Source organism: Triticum urartu, chromosome 7 (assembly GCF_003073215.2).
Source record: "Triticum urartu cultivar G1812 chromosome 7, Tu2.1, whole genome shotgun sequence".
In the NCBI taxonomy this organism is placed as follows: domain Eukaryota; kingdom Viridiplantae; phylum Streptophyta; class Magnoliopsida; order Poales; family Poaceae; genus Triticum; species Triticum urartu.
The window spans coordinates 26,616,174-26,633,425 of NC_053028.1; the positions used below are offsets into that span (position 1 = coordinate 26,616,174).

Consider the following 17,252-nt stretch of genomic DNA (forward strand, 5'->3'; position numbering starts at 1 on the left):
TTTTAAACCTCAATAGTTGTTATTTGGTGCCTGCATTAAGCATGAACATTATATCTAGATCTTGTTTATTGCCACAAAGTTATTCATTTAAATCCGAGAATAAGGGTTCTTCTATTTATATGAGTAATATCTTTTTTTATCATGCACTGAATGTGAATGGTTTATTTTTGTTTAATCTTGATAGTATTCATAATCTCGATGTCAGAAGATGCAAACTGAATAATGATAGTACTACATACTTGTGGCACTGCCGCTTAGGTCATATATTGGTGTAAAGCGCGTAAAGATACTCCATACTGATGTACTTTTGAAATCACTTGATTTGAACCATTTATAACATGTGAAATCATGCCTCATGGGCAAGATGACTAAAACCCTGTTTTTCGGAATAATAGAGTGGGCAAGTGACTTGTTAGAAATAATACATAATGATGTATGCGGTTCAATGAGTGTCGAAGCACGCTGTGGATATCTTTATTTCCTAACCTTGAACAATGATTTAAGTAGATATGGCAATATATACTTAATGATAAAGAAGTTTGAAACATTTCAAAAGCTTAAGGTCTTTCAGAGTGAAGTATAGAATCATCGTAGCCAGAAGAAAAAAATTCTATGATCTGATCTTGAAGGCAAATATCTGAGTTACGAGTTGGGTATGCATTTAAGATAATGTGTAATTGTTTCACAACTCTCGCCACCTGGAACACCACAGTGCAATGATTTCTTCGGACGTCGTAATCATACTCTATTAGATATGTTGCGTTCTATGATGTCTCTTACCGATTGGCCACTATCGTTCTCTATTTGAAACCATATGAAATATTTTTGTTTTCCAAGCAATGTTTCCCGTCACAATTTTAGTATTGGGTCGGCTAGACTAGGCATTGCTCTCTTTGGTGAGGTGGCAATCTGTGGTGGTGTGCTCCCGCATCAGTGTTGCTCCTTGGTGACCTTCGGCTTGTGGCGGTGGCCTCCCTCCAGATTGAGGCGGGTATCAAAAGGTCTATATGAGGGTTCCTCTGTCTAAATCTAGTGGTTGACTTCAACCGTGAGATGCAAACTGTCGACGATGGCTTCCGTAGAGGTGTGTTTGTGTAGCAAAGGAGGTCATGAATTGTGCACACTTGTAGCTGCTCGGATCACGGAAAAGTGGTGGCAACAACTCATGACTGACTTTGATGGTTGTTCTACTTCAGCACATGCTCTCGAGCTCTAGGGTGAAATCCTCGGTCTGACCCGATTTGGTTGTTCCTGGCAATGACAATGTTTTACATCATTATCTTGTTGAAGGAATTGCTCGGATATCTCCAGATTGTTTATTCGGGTCAAAACCTAGATTCTAACTTTGAGTTGTTGGATCAGGTGAAGGGAACACTTGAGCGTTGCTCCCTTCTTAAAGGTGTAACTGTTGAAGAATCTCATCGTCAGTGTGGTTTCAACAGATGTCCGGTGCAGATATGGTCATTAATATGGTTTGCTGATAGAGTATTTTATCGCTTTGTGGTTTCTTTTTTCATTTTTGCTCGCATATGCATAGCTTCGTTCTTAGATCACTATGTTATTTGCTGGCGTATTTTTATGTGTGTGCGTTGGTGTTGGTTGTGTGCATTCTAACTATGCAGAGCTACGTGCATGCTCATTGTGTTTCTATCCTCTTGATGCTTTATTTTGAGCCAATTAATTCCACCCTTTGTCGAAAAATGAACTAACTCCAAGATGACTTTTTTAGTCTGTTATCCAATAATTTTGTAATAATATTAATTTTGCAGCTTAACAGAGAGATAAGTCTGTTGTCATTAACACAGCTTGCTCCATCCTTCCCGGGAATCAAAAAGATAAATGAGCTATTTATACATGTGGAAGCTGTGACGTAGATTATAGAAATCCTTCTTAGGCTACTCATAGTGGGAATTATCATATACTAATATGATACAAGTGTATGATACTATCTTCACAGTGCATAGTATTATAGAGTAGTATCATAGGTGATCATATTTATTGTCATGCATGACAAAAAGTAGCATATGATTTAACGGACGAGGATTTGAAGCACTCGGGTGCTCCACACCCTTTACGAACAATTCAAGAAAATACCGAGAAATTTGAAAAAAAATCTGGAATTTTGGGATATCAGACGTGGGTTCCCGATATACTCCCGTGTGAAATTTCATGAAAAAATACCAGGAAATGTATTCGTGGCTAAAAAAACAAAAAATTCCTATGTACAGAAAAAACTGTTTAGGTAGATTTTTGTTCGGACAGTATTTCCTTCGCCACGGATACGTTTTTGGGAAATTTTTCACAAAATTTCACACGGGAGTAGATTGGGAAACCATGTTTGATATCCCCAAATTTCAGGTTTTTTTGATTTTTTGGGTATTTTTTACGGTTATTTTTCATATAGGGGTGTGGAGCACCCCGGAGCTCCTGCGTATTTTCCGCTTTGGAAGCAGATTTATAGCACCCGGGTGCTCCACACCCCTATATGAACATTAAATTTAAAAAATACCGAGAAGTTTAAGAAAAATAATCTGAGATTTTGGGATATCAAACCTGGGTTCCTGCTCTACTCCCGTGTGAAATTTTGTGAAAAATACCAGAAAACGTATTCATGGCAAAAAAGACAAAAGTTTGATATGTATAGAAAAAACTATTTCGATGAATTTTGTTCGGACAACATTTCTTTCACCGTGGATACATTTCCTGCTATTATTTTTTACGAAATTTCACAGGGGAGTAGATTGAGAACCCAGGTTAGATATCCAAAAATTTCATACTTTTTTGAATTTTTTGATATTTTTTATGTTTAATATTTGTATAGTGGTGTGGAGCACCAAGGAGCTCCTGTGTATTTTCCAGGAGTTAACATGATACGGTATGTACCTATGTTCCTCTAACCCTCTCTTCTTTAATTCTCTGCCACATCAGCATATTTGTTATTTTCGTGTGTATGATACCGGCTAAGATACCGCCACTATGGCCATCCTTAATAATATGCAAACATTTCTTAATGAAGTCACTGGTAATGCCATCATGGCTAGGAAATTTGGCGAATCTGAGATTACGTCAATCATTTTTTGCCTCGGTAAAAGGACATCATGGTTGGCAAGCAGGTGGAATGCCGAGAACATTTGCTACCGCTTCTCTACATGACATGTGGTAGTGGTACATGACATTCAAGAAAGCCTCGCCCTGTTACCTCTGAACCGCTATTGGCCGATTGAAGCCATTTGAGAATCTAGATGGCTTGATTTTGTACTGGAGCTCCAAAACACTCAAATGCTTACACTGAAATTGTCCTAGAGAATTAATTATAAGTCCTGGGCACCGCCGATAGAGCAATTCTTTTCTGGCTCAGTTGCCTGGAGCTCCAATAGATTCTCTTTCTGTGGCCTCTCTCGTGAGTCTGGTCGTCTTTTCTGCGATCAGCAACAAGAAGCAAATGCAATACTTGCTTGTTGCCTTCATCTTATTGCAGGAAGTTATGTGCGTGGCTCTTTCTTGGGTAAGCGCAGCCTACCGACCGTCGGTGCCGGAGATGGTTATTTTTTTCATTCTGCGCACCGAAGGATGCTTAAGCCACATGGCAAGGGATGTCCGGCATTACCGTGGTATCTGCTAGTTGCCATGGAAGCAACACAATGAATGCACTTTCGAACAAGCGATCAAACACTCCCTTGGCGCTAGCAAGAATTTATGGAGGAAGCAATGGCCTATGCCATATCATGGGGTAATGGCTTAATAGTTCTTCGGACGACCATTAATAGTCCTAGTTCTTGGGACGTCCACTGATTTTATTTTATTTTTATGTTGACGCTTTGTTTTAAATTATGTGCGTTGTACCATCCCCAGTCCATGGCTTGTGAACTTTCTTCTGCCTTTCCAATGATAAGAATTGCACCCAAAAAAATGTTTCCCAGAAAAAAAAGGTATGCCCTCCCCTCCCCGCCAGATCCCAATCCTCTCTGCCTCCCCTCCCCTCCCCTCCACCTCCCCTCCCCTACAGATCCCGATCCCCTCCGCCTCACCTCCCCTCCAGATCCCGAACCCCTCCGCCTCCCATCCGCCTCCCCTCCCCTCCCCTCCAGATCCTGATCCCCTCCGCCTCCCATTCACCTCCCCTCCCCTCCACTCCAGATCCTGATCTCATCCGCCCCCCTCCCCCGTCCACCTCCCCTCCACTCCCCTCTGCCTTCCCTCCCGCCGCCACCGGATCCCGGCTAGGCATGGCCCGTGCAGGGGGGTGATGGCAGCGGCGGGGCATCCCACTATTGTAGCTTGGAGGCGTGGCGGTGATGGTGGATCTTGAGCGGGCGCCTTGGGACGATGTGTGTGTGGCCATGGCACCTGTCACGCGGTGATGTGACCTCCTCAACCTTTGGTTGTCTTTATCATCGGTCCAAAGGGATATGGTCGGTGGGTATTGTTGGAAATATGCCCTAGAGGCAATAATAAAATGGTTATTATAGTATTTCCTTGTTCACGATAATTGTCTATTGTTCATGCTATAATTGTATTAACTGGAAACCGTAATACATGTGTGAATACATAGACTACAACATGTCCCTAGTAAGCCTCTAGTTGACTAGCTCGTTGATCAATAGATGGTTATGGTTTCCTGACCATGGACATTGGATGTCATTGATAACGGGATCACATCATTAGGAGAATGATGTGATGGACAAGACCCAATCCCAAGCATAGCACAAGATCGTGTAGTTCGTTTTGCTAGAGCTTTTCTAATGTCAAGTATCGTTTCTTTAGACCATGAGATTGTGCAACTCCCGGATACTGTAGGAATGCTTTGGGTGTACCAAACGTCACAACGTAACTGGGTGGCTATAAAGGTGCACTACATGTATCTCCGAAAGTGTCTGTTGGGTTGGCACGAATCGAGACTAGGGTTTGTCACTCCGTATGACGGAGAGGTATCTCTGGGCCCACTCGGTAATGCATCATCATAATGAGCTCAATGTGACTAATGAGTTAGCCACGGGATCATGCGTTACGGAACTAGTAAAGAGACTTGCCGGTAACGAGATTGAACGAGGTATTGGGATACCGACGATCGAATCTCGGGCAAGTAACATACCGGTGGACAAATGGAATTGTATGCGGGATTAAGTGAATCCCCGACATCGTGGTTCATCCGATGAGATCATCGTGGAACATGTGGGAGCCAACATGGGTTTCCAGATCCCGCTGTTGGTTATTGGCCGGAGAACGTCTCGGTCATGTCTACATGGTTCCCGAACCCGTAGGGTCTACACACTTAAGGTTCGGTGACGCTAGAGTTGTTATGGCAAATAGTATGTGGTTACCGAAGGTTGTTCGGAGTCCCGGATGAGATCCCGGAAGTGACGAGGAACTCCGGAATGGTCCAGAGGTGAAGATCGATATATTGGACGAAGGGTATTGGAGTCCTGAATTGTTCTGGGAGTACCGGGTGAGGACCAGCGTGACCGATAGGTGTTTCGGAGGCCCCGGCAAGCTTTGGGGGGCCTTATGGGCCAAGGGGAGGGGGCACATCAGCCCACTAAGGGGTTGTGCGCCCCTCCCATGCCATCTCACGTAACGTGGAGAGGTGGGGCCGCCTCCCCTAGGGCAGCCACCCCTCCCGGCTTGGGGGGCAAGTTTCCTAGGGGTGGGGGCGCCCAAACCCATCTAGGGTTTCCCCTATGGCCGCCGCCCCTCCCCTAGGGAACCCTAGGGCGCCTCCTCCACCCGCCTTCCCCCTATATATAGTGAGGGAGATAGAGGGCAGCCGCACCCCTTCCCTGGCGCAGCCCCTCCCTCCTCCAACTCTTCCTTCTCCGTAGAGCTTGGCGAAGCTCTGCAGGAATACCACAAGCTCCACCACCATGCCGCCGTGCTGCCGGAGTATTCCCTCAACTTCTCCTCTCCCCTTGCTGGATCAAGAAGGAGGAGACGTCCCCGGGCTGTACGTGTGTTGAACGCGGAGGCGCCGTCCGTTCGGCGCTAGATCGGATCTTCCGCGATTTGAATCGCCGCGAGTACGACTCCATCAACCGCGTTCTTGTAACGCTTCCGCTTAGCGATCTTCAAGGGTATGAAGATGCACTCCCTCTCTCTCGTTGCTAGCATCTCCTAGATTGATCTTGGTGACACGTAGGAAAATTTTGAATTATTGCTACGTTCCCCAACAGTGGCATCATGAGCTAGGTCTATGCGTAGATTCTATGCACGAATAGAACACAAAGTAGTTGTGGGCGATGATTTGTTCAATTTGCTTGCCATTACTAGTATTATCTTGATTTGGCGGCATTGCGGGATGAAGCGGCCCGGACCGACCTTACACGTACACTTACGTGAGACAGGTTCCACTGACTGACATGCACTTGATGCATAAGGTGGCTAGTGGGTGTCTGTCTCTCCAACTTTAGTCGGATCGGATTCGATGAAGAGGGTCCTTATGAAGGGTGAATAGCAATTGGCATATCACCGTTGTGGCTTTTGCGTAGGTAAAAAACGTTCTTGCTAGAAATCCGTAGCAGCCACGTAAAACATGCAACAACAATTAGAGGACGTCTAACTTGTTTTTGCAGGGTATATGCTATGTGATGTGATATGGCCAAAAGGATGTGACGAAATATATATATATATATATATATATATATATATGATGTATGAGATTGATCATGTTCTTGTAATAGGAATCACGACTTGCATGTCGATGAGTATGACAACCGGCAGGAGCTATAGGAGTTGTCTTAATTTATTGTATGACATGCGTGTCTATAAAAAAATGCCATGTAATTACTTTACTTTATTGCTAACCGTTAGCCATAGTAGTAGAAGTAATAGTTGGCGAGAGAACTTCATGAAGACACGATGATGGAGATCATGATGATGGAGATCATGGTGTCATGCCGGTGACGAAGGTGATCATGCCGCGCCTCGAAGATGGAGATCAAATGGCGCAAGATGATATTGTCCATATCATGTCACTTTATGATTTGCATGTGATTTTTGTCATTTTTACATCTTATTTTCTTAGAACGACGGTAGCACAAATAAGATGATCCATCGCTAAAATTTCAAGTGTTCCCCCTAACTGTGCACCATTGCGAAGGTTCGTTGTTTCGAAGCACCACATGACGATCGGGTGTGATAGATTCTAACGTTCGCATACAACGGGTGTAAGCCAGATTTACACATGCGAAACACTTAGGTTGACTTGACGAGCCTAGCATGTACAGACATGGCCTCGGAACACAAGAGACCGAAAGGTCAAACATGAGTCGTATAGCAGATACGATCAACACGAAGATGTTCACCAATGATGACTAGTCCGTCTCACGTGATGATCGGACACGGCCTAGTTGACTCGGATCATGTATCACTTAGATGACTAGAGGGATGTCTATCTAAGTGGGAGTTCATTAAATAATTAGATGAACTTAATTATCATGAACATAGTCAAAAGGTCCTTGCAAATTATGTCGTAGCTTACGCTTTAGTTCTACTGTTTAAGATATGTTCCTAGAGAAAATTTAGTTGAAAGTTGATAGTAGAAATTATGCGGGCTGGGTCAGTCAACTGAGGATTATCCTCATTGCTGCGCAGAAGGCTTATGTCCTTAATGCACCACTCGGTGTGCTGAATCTCGAGCGTCGTCTGTAGATGTTGCAAAACATCTGACATACACGTTTTGATGACTACGTGATAGTTCAGAGCATAATGCTAACGGTTTAGAATTGTGGCACCAAAGACGGTTTTGAAACGTCGCAGAACATATGAGATGTTCCAAAGACTGAACTTGGGATTTCAGACTAGTGCCCACGTCAAGAGGTATGAGACCTCTGACAAGTTTCTTAAGCCTGGAAACTAAGGGAGAAAAGCTCAATCGTTGAGCATGTGCTCAGATTGTCTGAGTACTACAATCGCTTGAATCGAGTGGGAGTTAATCTTCCAGATGAGATAGTGATGGTTCTCCATAGTCACTGCCACCAAGCTATTAGAGCTTCATGATGAACTATAACATCTCAGGGATAGACATGACGATCCTTGAGCAATTCGCGATGTTTGACACCGCGAAAGTAGAAATCAAGTAGGAGCATCAATTGTCGATGGTTAGTAAAACCACTAGTTTCAAGAAGGGCAAGGGAAAGAAGGGATACTTCATGAAACGGCAAATTAGTTGCTGCTCTAGTGAAGAAACCCAAGGTTGAACCCAAACCCAAGACTAAGTGCTTCTGTAATGAGGGTAACGGTCACTGAAGCAGAACTACCCTAGATACTTGGTAGATGAGAAGGCTGGCAAGGTCGACAGAAGTATTTTGAATATACGTTATATTATTGTGTACTTTACTAGTACTCCTAGTAGCACCAGGGTAATAAATACCGGTTCGGTTGCTAAGTGTTAGTAACTCGAAATAAAAGGCTACGACGACTAGCTAAAGGAGAGATGACAATATGTGTTGGAAGTGTTTCCAAGGTTGATGTGATCAAACATCGCACGCTCCCTCTACCATCGGGATTGGTGTTAAACCTAAATAATTGTTATTTGGTGTTTGTGTTGAGCATAGACATGATTGGATTATGTTTATCGCAATACGGTTATTCATTTAAGGAGAATAATGGTTACTTTGTTTATTTGAATAATACCTTCAATGGTCTTGCACCTAAAATGAATGGTTTATTGAATCTCGATCGTAGTGATACACATGTTCATGCCAAAAGATATAAGATAGTAATGATAGTACCACATACTTGTGGCACTGCCATTTGAGTCATATTGGTATAAAACGCATGAAGAAGATCCATGTTGGTGGATCTTTGGACTCACTCGTTTTTGAAAAGATTGAGACATGCGAACCATGTCTATTGGTATATATGCATGAAGAAACTCCATACAGATGGATCGTTTGGACTCAATTAATTTTGAATCACTTGAGACATGCAAATCATACCACATGGGCAAGACGACTGAAAGGCCTCGTTTTCAGTAAGATGGAACAAGAAAGCAACTTGTTGGAAGAAATACATTTTAATGTGTGCAGTCCAATAAGTGCTGAGGCACGCAATGGATATTGTTATGTTCTTACTTCACAGATGATTTGAGTAGATGTTGAGTATATTTACTTGATGAAACACAAGTCTGAATTATTGAAAGGTTTAAGTAATTTCAGAGTGAAGTTGAAGATCGTCGTGACAAGAGGATAAAATGTCTATGATATGATCATACAGATGAATATCTGAGTTACGAGTTTGGCACACAGTTAAGACATTGTGGAAATTGTTTCACAACTAATACCGCCTGGAACACCATAGTGTGATGGTGTGTCCGAACATCATAACTGCACCCTATTGGATATGGTGCATACCATGATGTCTCTTATCGAATTACCACTATCGTTTATGGGTTAGGCATTAGAGACAACCGCATTCACTTTAAATAGGGCACCATGCAATTCCGTTGAGAGGACACCGTATGAACTATGGTTTAGAGAAACCTAAGCTGTCGTTTCTTAAAAGTATGGGGCTGCGATGCTTATGTGAAAAAGTTTCAGGCTGATAAGCTCGAACCCAAAGCGGATAAATGCATCTTCATAGAATACCCAAAACAGTTGGGTATACCTCCTATTTCAGATCCAGAAGCAAAGTGATTGTTTCTAGAAACAGGTCCTTTCTCAAGGAAAAGTTTCTCTCAAAAGAATTGAGTGGGAGGATGGTGGAGACTTGATGAGGTTATCGAACCGTCACTTCAACTAGTGTGTAGCAGGGCACAGGAAGTTGTTCCTGTGGCACCTACACCAATTGAAGTGGAAGCTTACGATAGTGATCATGAAACTTCGGATCAAGTCACTACCAAACCTCATAGGTCGACAAGGATGTGTACTACTTCAGAGTGGTACGTAATCCTGTCTTGGAAGTCATGTTGCTAGACAACAATGAACCTACGAGCTACGGAGAAGCGATGGTGGGCCCGGATTCGGACGAATGGCTCGAGGCCATAAAATTTGAGAGAGGATCCATGTATAAAATAAAGTATAGACTTTGGAAGAACTACTTGATGGTCGTAAGGCTATTGGGTGCAGATGGATTTTAAAAGGAAGACGGACAATGATGGTAAGTGTCACCATTAAGAAAGCTCGACTTGTCATTAAGATATTTTCCGACAAGTTCAAGGAGTTGACTACGATGATACTTTCTCACTCGTAGCGATACTAAGAGTCTGTTGGAATTAGATTAGCAGTTGCTGCATTATTTATGAAATCTTGCAGATAGGATGTCAAAACATTGTTTCCTCGATGATTTTCTTGAGGAAAGGTTGTATGTGATAGAACCAGAAGGTTTTGTCAATCCTGAAAGATGCTAACAAGTACGCAAAGCTCCAGCAATCCTTCTAAGGACTGGAGTAAGCATGTCGGAGTTGGAATGTACGCTTTGATGAGATGATCAAAGATTTTGGGCTTATACAAAGTTTATGAGAAACTTGTATTTCCAAAGAAGTGAGTGGGAGCACTATAGAATTTTTGATGAGTATATGTTGTTAACATATTGTTGATCAGAAATGATGTAGAATTTCTGGAAAGCATACAGGGTTATTTGAAAAGTGTTTTTCAATGGAAAACCTGCATAAGCTACTTGAACATTGAGCATCAAGATCTATAAGGATAGATCAAAAATGCTTAATAGTACTTTCAAATGAATACATACCGTGACAAGATTTTGAAGGAGTTCAAAATAGATCAGCAAAGAAGGAGTCCTTGGCTGTGTTACAAGGTGTGAGTATTGAGTAAGACTCAAGACCTGACCACGGCAAAAGAGAGAGAAAGGACGAAGGTCGTCCCCTATGCTTTAGACGTAGACTCTACAGTATGCTATGCTGTGTACCGCACCTGAAGTGTGTCTTGCCATGAGTCAGTCAAGGGGTACAAGAGTGATCCAGGAATGGATCACATGACAGCGGTCGAATTTATCCTTAGTAACTAGTGGACTAAGGAATTTTCTCGATTATGGAGGTGGTAAAAGAGTTCGTCGTAAAGGGTTACGTCGATGCAAACTTTGACACTAATCCGGATGACTATGAGTAGTAAACCGGATTCGTACAGTAGAGCAGTTATTTGGAATAGCTCCAAGTAGCGCGTGGTAGCTGCATCTACAAGATGACATAGAGATTTGTAAAGCACACACGGATCTGAAAGGTTCAGACCCGTTGACTAATAACCTCTCTCACAAGCGAGATATGAACAAACCCCATGGGTGTTGGATTCATTACAATCACATAGTGATGTGAACTAGATTATTGACTCTAGTGCAAGTGGGAGACTGTTGGAAATATGCCCTAGAGGCAATAATAAAATGGTTATTATTGTATTTCCTTGTTCATGATAATTGTCTATTGTTCATGCTATAATTGTATTAATTGGAAACCGTAATACATGTGTGAATACATAGACCACAACATGTCCCTAGTAAGCCTCTAGTTGACTAGCTCATTGATCAATAGATGGTTATGGTTTCCTGACCATGGACATTGGATGCCATTGATAACGGGATCACATCATTAGGAGAATGATGTGATGGACAAGACCCAATCCCAAGCATAGCACAAGATCGTGTAGTTCGTTTTGCTAGAGGTTTTCTAATGTCAAGTATCGTTTCCTTAGACCATGAGATTGTGCAACTTCCGGATACCGTAGGAATGCGACGTAACTGGGTGGCTATAAAGGTGCACTACATGTATCTCCGAAAGTGTCTGTTGGGTTGGCATGAATCGAGACTGGGATTTGTCACTCCGTATGACGGAGAGGTATCTCTGGGCCCACTCGGTAATGCATCATCATAATGAGCTCAATGTGACTAATGAGTTAGCCACGGGATCATGCGTTACGGAACTAGTAAAGAGACTTGCCGGTAAGGAGATTGAATGAGGTATTGGGATACCGACGATCGAATCTCGGGCAAGTAACATGCCGGTGGACAAAGGAAATTGTATACGGGGTTAATTGAATCCCCGACATCGTGGTTCATCCGATGAGATCATCGTGGAACATGTGGGAGCCAACATGGGAATCCAGATCCCGCTGTTGGTTATTGGCCGGAGAACGTCTCGGTCATGTCTACATGGTTCCCGAACCCATAGGGTCTACACACTTAAGGTTCGGTGACGCTAGAGTTGTTATGGGAAATAGTATGTGGTTACCTAAGGTTGTTCGGAGTCCCGGATGAGATCCCGTATGTGACGAGGAACTCCGGAATGGTCCGGAGGTGAAGATCGATATATTGGACGAAGGGTATTGGAGTCCGGAATTGTTCTGCGAGTACCGGGTGACGACCAGCATGACGGAAAGGTGTTTCGGAGGCCCTGGCAAGCGTTGGGGGGCCTTATGGGCCAAGGGGAGGGGGCACATCAGCCCACTAAGGGGCTGTGCGCCCCTCCCACCCCATCTCACGTAACGTGGAGAGGTGGGGGCGCCTCCCCTAGGGCAGCCACCCCTCCCGGCTTGGGGGGCAAGTTTCCTAGGGGTGTGGGCGAGTCCCCTATATATAGTGAGGGAGATAGAGGGCAGCCGCACCCCTTCCCTGGCGCAGCCCCTCCCTCCTCCAACTCTTCCTTGTCCTCCGTAGAGCTTGGCGAAGCCCTGCAGGAATACCACAAGCTCCACCACCACGCCGTCGTGCTGCCAGAGTACTCCCTCAACTTCTCCTCTCCTCTTGCTGGATCAAGAAGGAGGAGACATCCCCGGGCTGTACGTGTGTTGAACGCGGAGGCGCCGTCCGTTCGGCGCTAGATCCGATCTTCCGCGATTTGAATCGCCGCGAGTACGACTCCATCAACCGCGTTCTTGTAACGCTTCCGCTTAGCGATCTTCAAGGGTATGAAGATGCACTCCCTCTCTCTCTCATTGCTAGCATCTCCTGGATTGATCTTGGTGAGACGTAGGAAAATTTTGAATTATTGCTACGTTCCCCAACAGGTATTGCCTCGCGGTAGCTTCCCGGCAGCGGATCAACTGGAGGAGGAGATGGTGGCCTAGCTGCTGATGTGGGTGAGGATGCCACCATCGTCGGCGGCACCCGCGGGTGTCGTTTTCCTCGTTGGAGGCGATGGTGGGGTGTCCCTCGCTCCATTGTTTCCTGGGAAAACCTCAGATCTGGAGGAGGCTACCATTGACGGCAGCGCCCGTGGGCGTCGTAGCCCTCGCCGGAGGCATTGAGGGGCCTACTAGATTGGATGATGGCGATGTCTTTATCGTCACCCCCATGGGTGTATCATCTTTCCAGACATTCATCGACTAGAAGGACATGTGGACGGCTTGGTGGTTGGGCGTCGGTAGGTTGTGGAGCGGTGCTTCATCCTACACATTGATGGTGGCGGATCTCGGCGGCGTGGCGCATTGGAGACTCGGCATCCGATGGGTGGCGATGGACTCACGCAGGAGGATGACGCTGTCTGGCGTCATGGTGGTGTCGATGGCAGAAAGGCCTGGCAAGGTCGATGCATCAGTATCTGATCTAAGATGGATCGATGATGAAGGAGGTGACGGCCCTTGCAGCGTGCGCATGTGGTGACCACAGAAAGTGCGTCGGCCCGGTTTGTAACCCAGTCCAAGTATTATGGCTTCGAAGGGGCATCCGGCATTAGATGTTAGGTGTTGGTGCGATGTCTGTTTGGTATTAGGCTCGGACAATCGGCACCCCTTCATCATGGGGACAGAAGTAGCGACAGGTGTTGCCAAGATGGTGGCTTCAGGCTTATTGATGCATTACCTTGCAAGGACCTTGTGAATAATTAATAAAATGGCTGCATGCATCGCCCATATGCAGAGGCCGGGGGTACATCCTCCTTTTCAAAAAAAAAAACAAAGTATAATCATAGTAAGATGAATCACCTCAAAGGATTGGCGAGTACACGTTGTCCAATGGTGGCAAAACTACTATGTTGGTTTGACATGAACCACGCAAGAGAAGAAACACTGCAAAAGCAACCATGTCATAATAGACCAGGTAAAATGCGACCATGGCACAATTTCACAATATGTTCACAAATTTAACGAGGAAACAGAAATTCAGGGCATTTACCTGCCAGTGAATATATGTTCTCTTATACCAAGTATTGATGGATACCTCAATCCATCAGGTTTGTCCAGAAACTCTTGGAGCAAATTTCGTATTTTTAAAGTCTCCTCAATGTAATGCTCCTGTTATGGTAGGATTGTGCAACAAAGTGGAATAATCACGACTAAGAATTATCCTAGATTAATAAAAGGTGCAAAAATGCATGCCTGATTCATGTCTATAGTTTGTAGGCCTTCACCACGAGTAAAAATTATTCCATTGTTCTTGTTTTCTGCTTTTATTTCACCTAGTCCTGCATCACCTGGAAGTTTTATCCGGTATATTTCCTGCATAGCAAAATGACACAAGGTAAATACCGTTGATCACTGGCAATACGTAATAAAAACCTCTGTACTCCATACGTGCCTATAAAATAGGACACCACTATGCCACGACGGAAGGTCTCACTGGCCAAGTCAATGAGTCCCACCTCAACTTCCACCATGGCATCGCAGGCGTTCACAGTCATGATGTTAATCACACGGCATGATGCACTGTCATCTTGTATGCTATATGCACGTACGCGCGATTGGCCATAACAATACAGTAAAACTATGCAGTGATTTTTACTTCTCCACAAGTCAAACTATCTTAGCTTTGAAAAAATGTCAACTTAAGAAACACCAAATAAGTACATTATGACTTTATTTGGATGAATCTAATGATACTAATTTGGCATCATAGAAGTTGGTTCTTTATTCTATATGTTTGGTCAAATCTGGACTTGCGACAAAACTGGAAATGACTACATTATGGGATGCAGAGTATACGTGCAATGCTCCTTCTTTAAACTCGTGATGGGTGAACTGGAAAATTTGTAGAGAGAAAAAATATGATGTGTTCAGGTCTTTCTCTACGTGAAAGGGTTTGTCCATTAAAGCACTGAAGGCATTGTTAAGGTAGCGAAAGCAGACAATTGAGTGGGCCAAAGAAAAGAAAAGGAGAAACAAGAGATGCCAGCGGTTCAGCTTTGCTGAAAGACCACATCCACACTTGGGCATGTAAAACTAGGCTGAACCAGAACGTTAAGGGTAACATGTGGAACTATGTGAGTTGAACAAAACCATATTGTCCAAATACCCTTTTTGTTGTTGATGTTGTTGATGTTATTGATGATGATAACGATGTAGAAATTTCTATGAATATAAGTCTTGTATTGCCATTATATATTAAAAGTAATTGATGATCTAATAAAAAAGATATATATGCTAGAAATCTGAGAAGAAAACAGACATATTAGACTATCAATCTCTACACCTAAAGGGGGAGTTGGTAGCGCCACCTCACCTCCCACCAACTCTATATTGCACCCGTGAGCATTTTTCAGACGACTTTTCACTCAAGTGTAGCAAATTTGGGATGTCCCATTTGATGTGTGCATTAACTCAATCAAATCGGCACTTTCCCGAAACATCATTCATTAACTCACTCAAACCAAATCTTAAGAAATTCTCCATTAAATATAAACTTTCCGTGCCTTCCATTACTCATATCCAAATCAAATCAAATCTTAACAGAACATCAACAATAACCAAAGTTGGCCGGCCCAATAGATGCGTGCACGTGTTTTCATTTTTTGTTTCTTATGTTTTTTTTGGTTTTGTTTTTTCTGTTTCATTTTTGTGCTAGGCATACTAACAGAACCAACAGAGACCTGTATGCCATAGTGAGTTCGTATCGTCGCCTCCATTCCGGTTAAACTTCCCCAACGATTTTTTTCTATCACAACAATTTATTTTAACGGGTTATTAGACCACTGATCTTTGCTACAATTAGAGGTGAATGTGTAAGTAGTCATTCACACACAACCATTAATGCAAAAGAATAGAAACATAGCATGAATCAATTTAAAAATCAAGCCATTAATGCAAGTAATTAGGCCTAAAGATAATTAATTTGAAATCAAGATTTTAAAAAATATTGTCCTTTTTTGTGTTTTAAAAAACACTCTTAAATTTTTTTTGCCTATTCAAACTCTATCCAATGGTTTATCATAAGCTCTATTCCGATAATCGGGTAAAAATTATATCATTCTAAACTAGTATTACTATATACAAAAATTCTTTAAGCCGTTGCAAATTTGGAAAAAAAACATCCTCAACAAGAGAAAGTTGGGCCTTTTCAAAAGCTTCCTAAAGTTGTATCATTTACCCTATTCCGAGGAACAATTGAGGAGTTACGAACAAAATACTAGAGCACGGTCCGAATTGAAAACATCAAGCAGTACGACCACTGCACGGATTGCGTTTTCAGATGAGAATAAAAGAAAAAATTCTTGTGTGAGAAGTCCATTGTTCATTTATATAATCAAAAAACAAAAAAGGTGTAGTTTGGTCATTTTAAAAAATGCTAATAAACGAAGAAAAATCTGAAAACATTCTAATAAAAAAGTTGCTGCTATTGATTAGCTTTCTAATGATATATCACATGCATTGTTTCGTTAAATGGTTTAAACAATTTGTGTATTTCATTTTGAACAAGTTTTACCGTATTGACAAAACGCTCTTGAATAGTCTTGAATTTGAAAAATGCCCAACATAGAAAAGTTGCCCCTTTTTTTATTGGTATAGATGTTAATATGCCTGTACTGCCTTCTGTTTTCTTAATCTGCATGCATAAATGTAACCACGATTCTGTGAGGACAATTATCCCTTTTTGAAGATGTTGTTGAGATAGAAGTTGACTTAGTCCTAGGTGTTTACTTCATATCTTGTAATGATCCGTTCATTTTTACTTTTGTTCCGTATTCTGCTTCAGATCTCCTTTTTGGAAGAAAAAATTTGATAGCCAGATTCTTGGGAAATAGTGAAAATTCAAGTACTCGTTTTAACGAAGTGTTGATTAGTCCATCGGCTTCTATGTAAGTGTGCTTTTCAACTTTTAGCATTTTCTAAGATGCCTTCAAGATACTTCTCTAGGAATATGCAAGTATAAGAATACCATGAAAAAACGAATATCCAGGTTGGACCATGATGGATGAACCGATGGATCTACAATGTCATCAACCATACCTGGTCAAGATTCTGCCCAAAGGCCCCTGCCGCTTTCACCAATACTGAGTAGTAAACTTTCTCTATCTTTGCATTCGGATCTTTGCTTGTCTCTTCAACTTCATCGACATAGGCAACACGAAGTGGAGGATAACTGTGAAAACAAATATTCAT

General features: G+C 42.8%; 1 protein-coding gene across 4 annotated transcripts in view; it reads right to left on the reverse strand.

The window, feature by feature from the left end:
• The window catches only part of LOC125520498 (callose synthase 3-like), a 93,595-nt gene that overhangs the window by 13,157 nt on the left and 63,186 nt on the right, over positions 1-17,252 (reverse strand). For all 4 annotated transcript variants that reach the window (XR_007288693.1, XR_007288692.1, XM_048685447.1 and 1 more), the window contains 4 exons: positions 17,100-17,232; positions 14,256-14,375; positions 14,053-14,171; positions 13,863-13,946 (listed from right to left, as the gene is read on the reverse strand). Coding sequence is in view for 2 of the 4 variants with exons in the window: in XM_048685447.1 (XP_048541404.1) it covers positions 13,863-13,946; positions 14,053-14,171; positions 14,256-14,375; positions 17,100-17,232 (456 nt within the window). In the remaining 2 variants the exon portion in view is untranslated. The remainder of the gene's footprint in view (positions 1-13,862; positions 13,947-14,052; positions 14,172-14,255; positions 14,376-17,099; positions 17,233-17,252) is intronic.